This window comes from Anomalospiza imberbis, chromosome 2 (genome assembly GCF_031753505.1).
Source record: "Anomalospiza imberbis isolate Cuckoo-Finch-1a 21T00152 chromosome 2, ASM3175350v1, whole genome shotgun sequence".
Lineage (NCBI taxonomy): Eukaryota > Metazoa > Chordata > Aves > Passeriformes > Viduidae > Anomalospiza > Anomalospiza imberbis.
In genome coordinates, this window is record NC_089682.1 from 2548081 (window position 1) to 2563240 (window position 15160).

Below are 15160 nucleotides of genomic sequence, written 5' to 3' on the forward strand. Positions count from 1 at the left end.
ACACCAGTCAAGCACAGCAATGCCTGTGAAATTAAAACAAAACAACACAAAACAAAACAAAACAAAACAAAACAAAACAAAACAAAACAAAACGAAACGAAGACTCTTTTGAGGAAGTGCAAGCATTGGGCTTTTTTTTCATTTTAGGTTTATTCTGATGTTTTTGCGGGTTTTTTTTTTCCCCCTCCGGCAGCCCCCGAGGGCTCCTGAGGCGGCGCGCGGGGCGGGCGCGCGCATGCGCGGGGCGGGCGAAGGCGGGAGCGCGCGGGAGCCGCGGGCGGGCCGCAGGTGAGGGCGGCGGGGGGAGCCGCGCCGGGATTTGGGGTTCTGGGGCCCTGGGGACTAGGACTAGGGGATCCTCGCCGTCTGGAGAGCGGGATTGCGGATCCCCGCGGCTCCGGGAGCGGCCAGCGGCGCCTCTGCCCTTCCCCTGCCCGCGCCGGGCCGCCCGTGCCCGCTCGTTGTTTGGGTTCCGGGCAGGGCTGTTACCCCAAAAAAAGTTTTTCTGTCGAGTCTTAAAGCGATGCACAGGGCTCGATACCGCCCTCTTGCAATCCCCAAACAGGAACTTTAGCCATAACAATGCCAACTTTTAGAAACAGCTTTCCTCAAAGCATCCTGTCAATGACTGCAGTGCAATTCCAGGCTCTGCCAGCGGTGCCTGGGAAATGTGCACGAAGTTTGGCCGCCAGAGCCAGAAGGAGCAAGAATTGATGTGGAGCTCGTTCTGTTTTCTCCAGGAAACATGAAGGTCATCACGTGTGAAATAGTGTGGCATAATAAGGAGCCGGTTTACAGCTTGGACTTCCAGCATGGGGCGGATGGGAGGATCAATCGCCTGGCCTCGGCAGGGGTGGACACAGCCGTGAGGGTGAGCTAAACCTGGCTCCGGAGCCTGTGCAGGCTTGTTATCCAGAATACCGGGTTGGTTTCGTTATCCGAAATACCGGGTTGGTTTCGTTATCCAGAATACCGGGTTGGTTTCGTTATCCAGAATACCGGGTTGGTTTCGTTATCCAAAATACTGGGTTGATTTCGTTATCCAGAATACCGGGTTGGTTTCGTTATCCAAAATACTGGGTTGATTTCGTTATCCAGAATACCGGGCTGGTTTCGTTATCCAGAATACCGGGTTGGTTTCGTTATCCGAAATACCGGGTTGGTTTCGTTATCCAGAATACCGGGTTGGTTTCGTTATCCAGAATACCGGGTTGGTTTCGTTATCCAGAATACCGGGTTGGTTTCGTTATCCGAAATACCGGGTTGGTTTCGTTATCCAGAATACCGGGTTGGTTTCGTTATCCGAAATACCGGGTTGGTTTCGTTATCCGAAATACCGGGTTGGTTTCGTTATCCGAAATACCGGGTTGGTTTCGTTATCCGAAATACCGGGTTGGTTTCGTTATCCAAAATACCGGCTTGGTTTCATTATCCATAATACTGGGTTACTGGCAGGTACATGCCAAGGGGAGTGGCTGGTTTCAGGAAAGAGTGTAAGATTGTACAGGTGTCTATAGAATTATAGGGTGGTTTGGGTTGGAAGGGGACTTAAAGCCCATCCACTGCCACCCCTGCCATGGCAGGGACACCTTCCACTGTCCCAGGCTGCTCCCAGCCCCAGTGTCCAACCTGGCCTTGGCACTGCCAGGGATCCAGGGGCAGCCACAGATGCTCTGGGAAATCCATCCCAGCCTCTCTCCAACCTCCCAGGGAACAATTTCATCCTAATATTCAGTCTGAACCTACTGTCTTAGTTTGAAGCCACTCCCCCTTGTTATTACATACTCTTATAAATAGTCTCTAGTAGTTTATTCCAGTTGTCTCAGATAAAACTTTCTCCTTCCTCAGTGGCAAATGGACCTCTTCTACCCTGATGGTGCCTATGTTTCAGGGATTTTTTAATATATATTTTAGGGCTAGAAAAATTTAAGTTTTCTTTGATATACAATCTGCTTCCTGATAGGAGGGTGGAGTGAGGTGGGGTCAGGCTCTTTTGCCATGTCCCAGTGATTCGTGGTCACCAGAAACAGATGCCTTGGGAAGGCTGAGCTGGAGCAGAGGCTGGGCAGAGCTAAAGAATAAAGCAGGGATTTATTAGGAGGCCTCAATGGATGCACCTTGGGCAGCACCAGAGCCCAGCCAGGCCTCCACCCAAGATGAACCCAAATGGTCTCAAAATGCACGAGCGCTCCCGGGGGCTCTCACTGGGATCAGCTCTGCTCCATTGGCACATTGCAGTTCATTGTCCCATTCCAGCTTTAGCCCATGCAGTCCCATCCTGCTTGTTTTCCTCTCTCCAGCCCATGTTGTTTGTGCTTTTGGGCCTGAGATTTGGATCATTTGTCCTTGGTGCCCAGCTGGAGCAGGAATTGTTTTGTCTCCCTGCTCTGTGCAGAGAGCTCACCATCCCCTGATATGAAGCCCAGACCCACACACTAAAGCAACACAGAACCTGAAAAATAGAAAAACTAAACCTGAGGCATTACCAAGGGAAGGGAGGAGAGGAAATGGCCTCAGATTGCACCAGGGGAGGCTCAGGTTGGAGTTTAGGAAAGAAAATTTCCCTGGCAGAGTGGTCAGGCCTTCGGATGAGCTGCCCAGGGAGTTTTGGAGTCACTGTCTGTGGGAGTGCTCAGGAGGAGCCAGGATGTGGCCCCTGGGGACAGGCTTTGGGGTGATGCTGGTGGCACTGGATGATCCTGGAGGTCTCTTACCACCTTGATGAGTCTGTGACATCCCATCTTGCCCTGGAAAGCTGTAACACTCTCCTATCTAGATCTGGAAAGTGGAGAAAGGCCCGGATGGAAAAGCCATCGTGGAGTTCCTGTCCAACCTGGCGCGCCACACCAAGGCCGTGAACGTCGTGCGCTTCTCTCCCAGCGGGGAGATCCTGGCCTCAGGAGGGGATGGTGAGAGCTGCTCCTCCTCTATCTCATCCTGCATCATTTTGAAGTTAAACTAAATGAAATCCACCTGAATGGGCAAAAGGGAGTGGGAAATAAAAGCAGCTTGCTCTGGTTTCTTCTACAGATGCTGTCATTTTGCTGTGGAAGCTGAATGACAGCAAAGAGCTGGAGCCGTTGGTTTTTCAGGATGAAGATGAAGCTCAGCTCAACAAGGAGAACTGGGCAGTCATTAAAACTTTGAGGTAATTTATTATTTGGTGAGTTTGGTTTTCTTTTCAGTGCTTTTGTTTTCTCAGTGGTTTTTAACATGTGTACTTTTCAGTTTGTGTAGAATTCCAGCACTGTGTGCAATTCGTTTGCTCTGATATTAATCCTTTTAACTCCCTGTTAATGGGACTCAGAAAAAAGAGGGAGAGGGACATTTTAAATAATCAGGTGGTGACAGGACAAGGGACAATGGCTTTGGGCTGAAGGAGCAGTTCCTGGCAGTTGCTGAGGTTGATGTGAGAAGAGTTGCTTGACGCACCAGGAGAAGTTTTTATTTGCCTCTTGATTTTTTTTAACCTAAAAATTCATAAAACTCATCTTCATACATAGCTTTTAATTTTAAAATTAATAATTGGTTTCTCCTGCCTTCTAGAGGCCACTTGGAAGATGTGTATGATATTTGTTGGACCTCAGATGGAAATTTCATGGCATCTGCTTCTGTGGATAACACAGCAATCATGTGGGATGTCAATAAAGGTAAATGCTGCAGTTATCCCTTGGAATTCCAGATCTGTTGGAAGTGCCTCATGGCATTTCCCCCCCCAAAATGAGAAAGCAGTCATGTGGGATGTCAGTAAAGGTAAATGCTGCAGTTATCCCTTGGAATTCCAGATCTGTTGGAAGTGCCTCATGGCATTTCCCCCCCAAAAAATGAGAAACATCTTTTTTTGTGGTTGTTGTTCTGTGTGCTTTTCTGGGTTGGTTAGGCCCCTCTATTTATAGATATAAAATATTCTTAGGCCAACAGAATTTACACCCGAGGAATCTGTTCACCTTGGAGTGTTTAGGAAATAACTTCACACATTTTTTACCCCCCAAAACTCTTGTACAAACATCTTGTATATTCCTTACTCCACTTTTTGGTGTTGTGCAGCATGGCCTGAGCTCTGTTTGTGTCTTTCCTTTTGAAAAACTATTTATTTATTTTGAAACTCGTCAGCTTCTGGTATTTCTTTGCAAGAAAGCAACACTTAAATTATAGAAAAATCCCACCTGTGGCCAGTATTCAACAGAGTATTTCTGAAACTCTCTGTGACTTTGTCTCATCAATGTTTTGGCTCTGAGACTTTCCCTTGTGGAGCATCATTGGAGTCAGAGAGCTCCTGCTTTTGCTGATATTAATCTAATATTAATTCTAATTAATTAATAAGTTTGTCATGAACAAACCTTAAACTGGCACTTTAAAACAACTTGTGCTGATATTCTTATCAGCCACCATCCAATGAAAACCTTCATGTTTAAAAAATTATTTTCCTACGTTTTGAAGCATTTTTCTTTTGTCCTGTTTGATGTCTGAAATGTTTGGAAACACATTGGAATTTATGATCTGAAAGCTGTTTGTAATTTCAGGACAGAAAGTTTCAATATTTAATGAGCACAAGAGTTATGTCCAAGGAGTAACCTGGGATCCTCTAGGCCAGTATATTGCAACCCTGAGTTGTGACAGGTGAGCTGTTGGACTGAGTGTTTTTCCTGAATATTCCTTTGTCCAGGAGGATGAATTAAAAGGAAGTGTGCCAGATAAACATGAGGTTCTGCTTTATTCACTTTGTTGTGTAAGCAGGTTGATGTGAAAGTAAAATGATATTTTAGTTAATTTTTTGGCTTGTGCTCAATGATTCCTGCAGGCTCTCTTAGCAGCAAATAAACCTCTGCAGGAGTATTCCTTTAGGAATTAAGTTTTGATGTTATTGATCGTTGTTGATACTCTTAAGAGAGTGCTGCATGGTTGTGTTTATGAGCTGATAAATTCATCCTTGGGGATGGAGCAGCCTGGGACAGTGGAAGGTCCCTGCTCAAGGCAGGGGTGGAATTAAATGATCCTTAAGGTCCCTTCCAGCCCAAAGCATTCCATGATGAGATGACTGATGGAGATGTAGTTAATTGTTTTGAAGGGGAGTTCCCACTCTTGAGGAAGCCACAGTGCAGGTAGGAACAGCCTGGCTGTTCCCTGTTTCATAATTCCCTTATTCTTCCATAAATCCATGTGCTGGAACTTCCCAAAGCTTGTGGAGTCCAGGTATTGTAAGGGGTTCATTGGTTCTTTAGTCATTAAAACACATCTCTCTGGTGGTGTCCTGTGAGGAGTATTTTAAATGGTTCATTAGTGGTCCAGATTTATATTTTGAGGTGCTGAGAAGGGAGACCCTGGGGCATTTTTGGGAAACTTGGGGTAAAAGAAAGCTGTTCACAGGAAAGCCTGGGAGAACTGGGATTGTTCAGCCTGGAGAGGAGGAGCTTTGGGCTGAACTCAGTGTGGCCTTGCAGGGCCTGAAGGAGCCCAGGAAACCTGGAGAGAGACAATTTAACAGAATTCCAGAATCACTGGGTTGGAAGAGACCTCCAAGACCATCGAGTCCAACCCAGCCCCAACACCTCAACTCCACCCTGGCACCCAGTGCCACATCCAGGCTTTGTTAAACACACCCAGGGATGGTGACTGCACCACCTCCCCGGGCAGCCACTCCAGAACTTTATCACCCTTTCTGTGAAAACCTTTTCCTGATCTCCAGCCTGTATTTCCCTTGGTGCAGCTCGAGGCTGTGTGCTCTGGCTCTGTCAGTGCTGCCTGGAGAAAGAGCCCAGCCCCAGCTGGCCACAGCCACCTTTCAGGAGCTCTGGAGAGCGCTGAGGTCACCCCTGAGTCTCCTTTTCTCCAGGCTGAGCACCCCCAGCTCCCTCAGGGCTGGAGGGACAGGAGCCAGGGAATGGCTCCCAGTGCCAGAGGGCAGGGCTGGATGGGAGATTGGGAATTGGGAATTGTTCCCTGGCAGGGTGGGCAGGGGCTGGGATGGAATTCCCAGAGCAGCTGGGGCTGCCCCTGGATCCCTGGCAGTGCCCAAGGCCAGGCTGGACACTGGGGCTGGGAGCAGCCTGGGACAGTGGGAGGTGTCCCTGCCTTGGCAGAAATGGCTGATTTTTCATGTCCCTTCCAACCCAAAGCATTCCATGATTCCCTGCTGGCTGACTGCTCTCCCACACAGGGTCCTGCGAGTTTACAGCACCCAAACCAAGCGAGTGGCCTTCAATGTCACCAAGATGCCATCGGGGTCGGGAGCTGAAGGAGAGGTACGGGGTTCTGCTGGGGCTGGAAACTCTGCTGGGGGCTCTTTTATCTGAACTTCCTGTTCCATGAAACCAAAGGATCAAATATTTTCCATTCAAATAATTCCCGTCTTGTAGAATCGGCAAGGTTGGAAGAGTCCTTCAAGCTCATCCACTCTCCCCATCATCACCCTGAAACTACATCCCCAAAATTTCTTGCTGATGAAAGCAGTAACACAATCCTTCAGTTGTAAAACTTAAAAATAGTGTGGAGAAAACAGTTCTTAATAGGAAAAACTTCAAACATGCTTGGCATTAGCTGGGAGTTTATTAATGGATGTGATAGGTGTTATAATAGTAATGATATTTTAAAGTTAATAGTAATAATATTTTAAAGTTAACAGCCTGGAATTTTCATGAAGGTAGTTAGATTTGGAAGAAAAATATGAATTAGGGATAAGTTAGGAAATTCTAACCCTAAGAGGGAAAACAAAGAGCTTTTTTTCCCCTCCCAAACAGCCTTAAGTGATAGTAAAATAACACCTCCAGCCTGGCTATAACTTTCTTAATTCTTTCTATTCACTGCTTTTCTTTTTGGGGAAAAATATTTGTAAGAGTTTTATAGACACTGAAGAACAGGCCTGAGAGCAGGCACTTTGCCATGGGAGAAGTTCTCTTTTAACCTCTAATCCTGGGGTTAGAATGAGATGCCTGAGCAACCCTGGGTGTTAAATAATGTTGTTCTCCAGGTTATGACTGTTTTTTGATGGCTGGTTTAAGGTGACAGCTCTGGGAGTGTTTTGCTTTGCAGCTCAAGAGGGATCAAGGATTATTTTTCTTAGCTGTGAAGAATTTTTAGAAAGCTTGAAGGAGCCGTGGCTTTTTAAAGGTTTTATTGGAAAAGTTCCTTCAGGCTGAAGTGTCCAACTGGATGCTTTGTGTCCCTGGGATTGCAGCTGGCATATTCCTGGCCTTTTCCTCAATCCTGTTTTCTGTCTTGCAGGCAAGGAGCTTTCGGATGTTCCACGATGACAGCATGAAGTCGTTCTTCCGCAGGCTCAGCTTCACTCCTGATGGCTCCTATCTGCTCACTCCAGGTGTGGGGACATCTCCTGGGACTTGGGTTGTGTCACTGAGGTTGGAAAACATCCCCAGGGTCCTGGAATCCAAGCTGTGACCCATCCCCACCTTGTCCCCAGAGCAGTGAGTGCCACCTCCAGGCCTTCCTTGGACACCTGCAGGGATGGGGACTCCAAAGCTCCCTGGGCAGCCCCTGCCAAGGCCTGAGCACCCTTTAAAGGAAGAAATTTTCCCAGTATCCAGCTTAAACCTGCCCTGGCCCAGCCTGAGGCCGTTCCCTCTCCTCCTGTCTCTGTTCCCTGGGAGCAGAGCCTGATCCCCACAGCTGTCTCCTCCTGGCAGGAGCTGTGCAGAGCCACAAGGTCCCCCTAAGCCTCCTTCAGGCTGAGCCCCTTTCCAGCTCCCTCCATCTGTTATATCCTAATTTGAATGTTCCTTAATATTTCCTGCATCTCAAGGATGCTGATTTATCCTAATTAAGCCATTCCTCGTTCTCCCTATTGAAGAAAATAAAAACTCCACAATACTCTCCATTAACAATCCACAACATCAACTTTCTCCTGTGATAAAAGTGCTATTTATGGCATTTTTGCTGAATAAATTGCAACACCAGAAGTCTTAAGATAGAAATGAAAGATAATGAGTGGGTATTTTTTTTCACTCTGTCCTTCGCTCAGAACATTCTGCATTCAGAGTAAAAACAGCCCTGCAATGAGGGATCAGTGTGTGCCCGTCCAAACCCTGCTTTTATTGACGTCTGGCAACATCAGAAAGCAGCTTTGAAGAGGGGAAATGTATAAGGGAAGCAAAACCAGCACTAAATAAATATTTGGGATGCCTTTTTAAGATGTATTCAGCTTTTCCCCAGCCGACAAGCCTAATTCCTGGGAATTAGGGTATTTATGGAGAAGGCTAATTCCCAGGAATTGGAATGTTTGTGGACACAAGGTGTGTGCTCAGAGCTCTCTGAGGTGATGAGTAATGTTGGAAGCTTTGTTTTTGCAGCTGGCTGCGTGGAATCAGGAGAGAACGTTACAAACACCACCTATGTTTTCTCCAGAAACAATCTTAAAAGGTAGGGGTTTAGTCGGATAAAAATCTGTTTGGATTTAAAAAGAAACAATTCAAATAGTGCAAATGTGTTTTCTGAACTCGTGGCTCTCTCTGAAAGGCCCGTGGGTCACCTGCCCTGTCCTGGCAAGGGCACTCTGGCTGTTCGCTGCTGTCCTGTGTACTTTGAGCTGAGAGGAGCCTCTGCTAAAGGTATGGGAAGCTTCAGGGAGTGGGAACAAATTTGGGAAAAGATGGGGCTGGTCATTATTTTATGCCCCAGCCTTTCAGCAATCCTCTAAAAGACAGTGCTGAGAAGCTGTTTCCTGACTCTGAGGCCCTGAGTTCACCCCAAGTCCCTCATGAGTTGCTTTTGGTAGAGTGAAATAATGTTCCTTGGCCTCTCAGCCTGCAGGAACACTGTGAAATATTTTCCTTGAGCTGTTAACCATTTTGTGTTCAAAAGAAATAACCTGGTTGAGCACCAGAGGAGCAATGCAGGGAAATAATTCCTGTTAGTCTCAACTGCCCACATCACAGGGACTTGGAATAGTTTGCTACAACCACTGGTGTTTATTCAAGGAAACAGTGCTGGTGTTACTGAGGAGAGCAGGAATTCTGAGCTGGGGACAGGATTTTGTGAAGTTGCACAAGAATTTATTTTTTATTTATTTAATCTAGCTTTATTGTGGGTCCAGGAGTGTTTATATTTTAGCAAGACTGACATTACTCAGGTGGAAAGGCAGAGCTTGGCTCCTTTCTTTAAAGGTTAAATTTGTAGTATTCCTTACAGGATTTACCTGTTCTATTTCCATCATAATTTTATATCCATGGTGTTGCAAAGGAAGGAAATGAGGGTCTGCAGTTGGTCTCCATAGCTCCTTTAAAGGGAGACTTTAATATTAAAGTTCTTATAAATATGCTGAAAAATTCCAGCTGGAAAATAAAGGGAAAAATTTACAAAACAAAACAGTAGCAATCCAGAGGGAGAAAGGTGCCAATTTTTTTTTCAACTAAGAAAATAAAGAGTCAATTTCAGACAACAGGAATGTTAAATTTTACATTTTATGCAAGAGCTGTCTGCTCAGTGTTTATACTGATTGATGATGTAATTTTACTTAAATTAAGGCTAAGAGCAGTCACTGTCTTGCAGTAAATAGAAGAGAATTCTCACTGTTCATTTCTTTGCAGATGAAATCAGTCCCAAATCCCCCCCTGCCCTGTTCAACCTCCCCTATCGATTGGTGTTTGCTGTTGCTTCAGAAGATTCTGTGCTTTTTTATGACACTGAGCAGTCCTTCCCCTTTGGTTATGTCTCCAACATCCATTACCACACCCTGAGTGACATTTCATGGTAAGGAATTGTATTCCTAAGATTTATTGTGATGGGGAAATGTCCTTTTCCCATGTCCACTTCTGCACAGCATTTGAGTCTTGCCTTGGGTTTATATTTCATTTATGCCACACACATGGTCACTCAGTGTCTGAGCAGCAATCCATCCCTGTTTGCTCTGTAAATTAGAGAATTATGGCTCTTAATCAGTTGGTTGAAGGAAAATCTTGGCCTTTAATGGAAAAAATAAATCCCAAACAGGTCCAGTGATGGGTCCTTCCTGGCCATTTCCTCCACGGACGGGTACTGCTCCTTCGTCACCTTCGAGGAGGATGAGCTGGGAGTGCCCCTGAAGGAAAAGCCCCAGATCCACGCCAGGACTCCTGGAGCAGCAGCAGACAAGAAAGCCAAGAAGAGCCAATCCCACAAAGTGATTTCCCCAGGCTCCAAACTGGCAGAGGGGACCCCTCCCAGCAAGGATCCCCCACTGCAACCCCGAACTCCCAGCACTGCTGGGAAGGAGCTGCCTTCCACCCCTGTGGGCATCAAAACCACTCCAGTGCCATCCCCTTCCACCCCTGTGGGCATCAAAACCACTCCAGTGCCATCCTCAGAGGAGAGGAGAAGCAGCCAGGCAGGCACCCAGAGCAGCAGAGCCCCCCAGCCCAGGAGGGTGACCCTCACCACTCTGCAGTCCTGTTTCAAAACACCCAGGTGAGATTCCTGGTGCCCCTTCCAGTGGTAAATGCAGGGGCCAAGACAGGCTGTGCTTGTGCTGCATTTAAAGGCTGAGCTTTGCACACAAATTCCCAGCCCTGGCTCTGAGTGGAAGCTCTCTTGATGTGGAGTTTCTTTGTTGTGCTGCAAATGAGAGGTCAAAATGTGGAGTTTTAAGGTTTCTGCCTGAAATCTGAGGCAGCAAATCCACCTGAGCCTTCGCCACAAAAGGTGTGTCTTGACCAGGAGGTGGACTTTGATCCTCTTGGATCTCTTCAGCTCAGAATATTCTGTGATTCTGTCTTCAGGTCCAGTTTTCTGCACAAAAATGGCACCTGAAGCCTTCAGCTGCCAAGAACTGTTTAAACACCCTTCTGCCAAGGAATATTTTAAGAAGCGTGCAAGTCTAGCCAGGCACTCAGTGTGGGACTTAAAACATTGATGAGGTGACTTCCTAAAAGATCTCATTTGTTAGAAATTGCCAGTAATCCAGGTATTGATTTTACTGGGGCTCTGAGCACTCTGCTCCAGTGGACGGTGGCCCTGCCCATGGCAGGGGGTTGGAAGTGGATAATGCTCCATTCAGCTTGTAAAAAGAAGGGAAAATGTGCAGTAAAATATATCTGAGCTACCTGTGCAGTTAAGTGATTCTATATGAATGAAATCTTGAAGTGGAATACTCGTGGAAGGGATATCTGTAAAGCAATGTAACTGTTTCTGCTCTTTTAAAGGAGAATAAACTTGATTTCCTTGAAGCCAGACACCCCAACCTCTGCATATCCAGACCCAGCCCCCATCCCTCCTTCCTCAGAACAGGAGCATGGTGAGTTTTTGTAGCTCTTAACACCAGCCAAGTCTCTTCCCAGTCAAATTTTTCCATTATAGATTTATATTGTAAAAAGCTCCTCACTCTAATTACAAATCCTAAAGCTTCATTGTTTTGATGTGTCTGAGAGGTGCTTTGAGCAATATCAGATGTGTTCTCCCTGCTCTGGGGCAGCTGATGGTGACTGTCCCCACAGTTTTATAGCAGTGAAACCAAGGATAAATTCATGGGTGTGATGTTCTCCAGCTTTTAAAGACTTTTGTGCTTCCATCTTATCCTTGTTCCAGGTGCTGGACACTCTCAGACCAGGGTTGGGGTTTTTTTTTAATCTGAATTTATTCATTTGAAATTATTTTCTTGTCTGCTTCTTCCAGAGAAGCCATTGCCATCTGATGAGAGCCTCCAAGTTCCCCCAGCACCAAAACGTGCCAGGACTGAGGAATTGTCCCTTCCTGGAGACCAAACCAGCTGTGAGTCCAACAAATAAAGGCTGGGCAGGCCCTTCACAGCCTGAAGTCAAAGCAGCCACGTCTGAGTGCATTTCTTTGTGCAAAAATTCAATCCTCAGTTCCCAGTCCAAGCTCCCTGTGCATGTTTGATGTAGAAACATCAACATTTCTGTGAAGAAACTGCCAGTAGAAGACCCAGGTTTCAGGAATGTGGTCCTGCAACAGGAGAAATAGTTGGGAAGTGATGTCAAGAATAAGGAAATCAGGGAACTCTGGGGATTAAACATCCATCCAGTAAGCTGTGAGTCTCCATCAGAGTCCCCAAATCTATGTTTAGAAAGCATTATGTCTTCCAGTAACTGTCTGGCCAAAAGAATTGAATGAATTCGTAAGATTTGATGTGGTTCAAGACCTAAAAAAAGAGGAAATTGTGTCATTCCAGCATTTTGGTTTATTTCTGGTGTAAAATGATGCTCCCCAGTAGCTGTGGGGTGGAGCTGATTCACTCTGAATTCAGCAGCAAAGCTCAGGACTGGGATGTGGAAGCAGAAATGGGAAGATTTAACTGCAAGAAACAAGGAAGCAAAAGGAAGAAATCCTCTGAAGAGCTGCTGGAAGAATGAAACGGCAGAAAGTTCTTCTTGTTTAATTTCTGGACTTAAAAAAGAAATGCAGGTGTGAAATTTTCCTGAGGCAGCAGGATTTGAGTGTGTACATTGAAATTTCCCCTTTCCTTTTTCCCCAACTTAACTCCCTTAGCCAATAAAACACAATCCAGTGGATGGGAAACTTCTACACCTAAAATTTCTTTTTAGCATTTAGTACTTCATAAAAGCAGAAACACAAATGTTCCAGAAGTGACTCACAAAAGTCTCACAGGGAGGAAATATTATCAAACACCTCTGTCAGTCCTTCAGGCAAATGAACTCTTGCCTCCAATTAAATTTCAACAATTAATCAAAACGTTGTAGGAAACTTTGTTTTCTCACTGTGATGAGGATGGATCTTCACTAAACTTAATTAAAGCTGGGTTTTCTTCTAGTGAAGAATTACAGAGAGAGAATTCTTACATTTCTTGGGTTTCAAGTGGATTTTGCAATTTTCCAGATGGGTTTCAAATGGAGTTTGCAATTTTTTAGATTGGTTTCAAGTGGATTTTGCAATTTTCCAGATGGGTTTCAAATGGAGTTTGCAATTTTTTAGATTGGTTTCAAGTGGATTTTGCAATTTTTCAGATGGGTTTCAAACAGATTTTGTAACTTTTTAGCTGGGTGAGGATTCATGAAATCTTTTAAGAGATGATTTCTGTGGCCTTATTCTGCAGTTTTTTAGATCTATCCATTCCCTCAAAAAAAAAAAAATTGGTTTTATTTCCTTCTAGAATACATTTTATAGTTGCCTGAGGAAAATGTCCATGCCTTGAGAGAATTTCTCAGTTGGAAGATGCAAGATGATCATCCTGAAATGCCACAGGCAGCTCCAGCTTCTCCATGGGTGTCTTCAGCATCTTTCTGTGGACAGGGGAGCCCTGTGCATCATCTCAGAATTAAGAATTAAGCAAATTCTCCATCAAAAACCACTTTGCCATGAGGTTAAAATCATGAGGATCTCGTGCTCCTCAAAAAACCACATGGACATCCACCTTAAAATCCAAATATTTCTGTGAGCCACTGAACTGGGCAGGCCTTGTTCCACAGGGACGGAGAGGTAACTGCACCAGGGCTTTCAAAGAGAATTTGCAGCTTCTCAGGTGGGTTATTAATTTCAAATAGAATTTGCAATTTTTCAGATGGCTTTCAAGTGGATTTTGCAGTTTTTCAGGTGGGTTTCGAATAGAATTTGCAATTTTTCAGGTGGATTTCAAATAGATTTTGCAATTTTTCAGATGGGTTTCAGGTGGATTTTGCAGGTTTTTGGATGGGCTTAATTTCAAATAGAATTTGCAATTTTTCAGATGGGTTTCAGGTGGATTTTGCAGTTTTTTAGATGGGCTTGATTTCAAATAGAATTTGCAGTTTTTCAGATGGGTTTCAGGTGGATTTTGCAGTTTTTTAGATGGGCTTCATTTCAAATAGAATTTGCAGTTTTTCAGATGGATTTCAGCTGGATTTTGCAGTTTTTCAGACGGGCTTAAAATAGAATTTGCAGTTTTTCAGATGGGTTTCAAACAGATTTTGTAACTTTTTAGCTGAGTGAGGATTCATGATTGTCTTGCTCCTGAAAAGACTTTTTGCTGTGTAATAATGGTTAATTTTTAAACAGCCAGACCTTGTGCTCCTGTGCTGTTGAAGTTTTACTTTTTAGCTACCCAGCTGTCAATATTAATTTCTCTTGGCATTAATTAACCACTGCCTTCTGGTCAAAATTTGCCTGATCCTTGCCCGTGGATTCCAAACAGATTCTGCATTTTGTCTGCATATTCCCTTTGTTTATATGAACTTTGTTAGCAAATAAAGACATATAAATAATACAATCGATAAAAATACAAATAATATATTAAAATAAATAGAATATAAAACATAAATACCATCAAATTAATAAAAAAAAAAGACTTTTCAGGGATCTCTGGGTGTTTTCTGCTCTGGCAGTTGCAGGATCCTGAAGAAGGGGCAGATGAATTATGTGCTAACAAAATGTCAGGAATTAAATGCCATGAGGGATGTGATTCCACCACTTCCCTGGGCATCTTTCCTTTTCCAGGAACAAATTTTTCCTGATTTTTTCCTAAACTGACCACAGCCCTTGAGTGCCCAGCACAGGGACAATTTTTGGCAGTCCCAAATCTCTCTGTGCTCCCTGTGAAAAGTGGAAATGGTGGAATTCAGGCAGGTGTGAGATGTTCCTGCCCTGTGGGAGCTCCTCATTTTCTCTGGCCACGTGGAAATTGTTGAAAAGGAGGAGGGGTGTCCATGGAAATGGAGGTGGCTGGGAGAGGAGAAGGGACAGGGATGGGGGAACTGGAGCTGGGATGTGCAGAGGCTGCAGGAGGAGACAAAATGTGTTTGAGGAGAAGGAGTGGGTGGGAGGGGAGCTGAGAGGGAGTTTGGTGTCTTTGGGAATTCCTGTGCAGGACGCTGAGCCCAGTGAGGATTCTTCTTTCCCAAGATCAACCCATTTCCCAGGCTGGGTTTTACTTGAGAGGTTTTTTGTGGGTTTTTTTTCCCTCTCTGGGATGGTTTTTTTCCCACAAAACTCCAATTTCTTACTCTCCTGCCAGCAGGTGACAGCATTCCCTAAAGCAAAGCAAACTCCTCTCTACTCCAGACTTCATCCTTCCAGACATTTTTCATCCTCTCTTATTTTTGTTCTACAAACTGTTAATTTCAAGCTTCTTTCCACGTGCTGAAGAAGCAAACAGGGTTTTAGAGGGAAGAGGAAAACACAGCAGGACGACTTCAGTCATGAACAGAGCACGGCCTCTCCTACTCAGTGAATCCAGAGGCTTTTCCAGGAGGAACTGGCACCACGGAGGGCCCAAGCAACAGAT

At 45.0% G+C, this 15160-nt stretch overlaps 1 protein-coding gene across 1 annotated transcript; it reads left to right on the forward strand.

The window, feature by feature from the left end:
* The first annotated feature begins 214 nt into the window (after positions 1-214).
* CHAF1B (chromatin assembly factor 1 subunit B) lies at positions 215-12462 on the forward strand. Its single transcript, XM_068179518.1, has 14 exons — positions 215-288; positions 741-871; positions 2777-2909; positions 3031-3148; positions 3547-3650; positions 4524-4620; positions 6158-6242; positions 7222-7315; positions 8304-8373; positions 8470-8561; positions 9540-9702; positions 9943-10395; positions 11130-11221; positions 11599-12462. Exons 2-14 carry the CDS (start codon positions 746-748, stop codon positions 11709-11711), a joined length of 1740 nt encoding a protein of 579 aa, XP_068035619.1. The 5' UTR covers positions 215-288; positions 741-745; the 3' UTR covers positions 11712-12462.
* The last annotated feature ends 2698 nt before the right edge of the window (positions 12463-15160 follow it).

Excerpts from the sequence above, each read along its gene's own strand:
- CHAF1B (XM_068179518.1), top strand. The coding sequence starts at position 746 with ATGAAGGTCATCACGTGTGAAATAGTGTGGCATAATAAGGAGCCGGTT. Across the intron at positions 3,149-3,546 it reads GCAGTCATTAAAACTTTGAG|AGGCCACTTGGAAGATGTGT; the intron begins GTAATTTATTAT and ends CCTGCCTTCTAG. Across the intron at positions 6,243-7,221 it reads GGTCGGGAGCTGAAGGAGAG|GCAAGGAGCTTTCGGATGTT; the intron begins GTACGGGGTTCT and ends TCTGTCTTGCAG.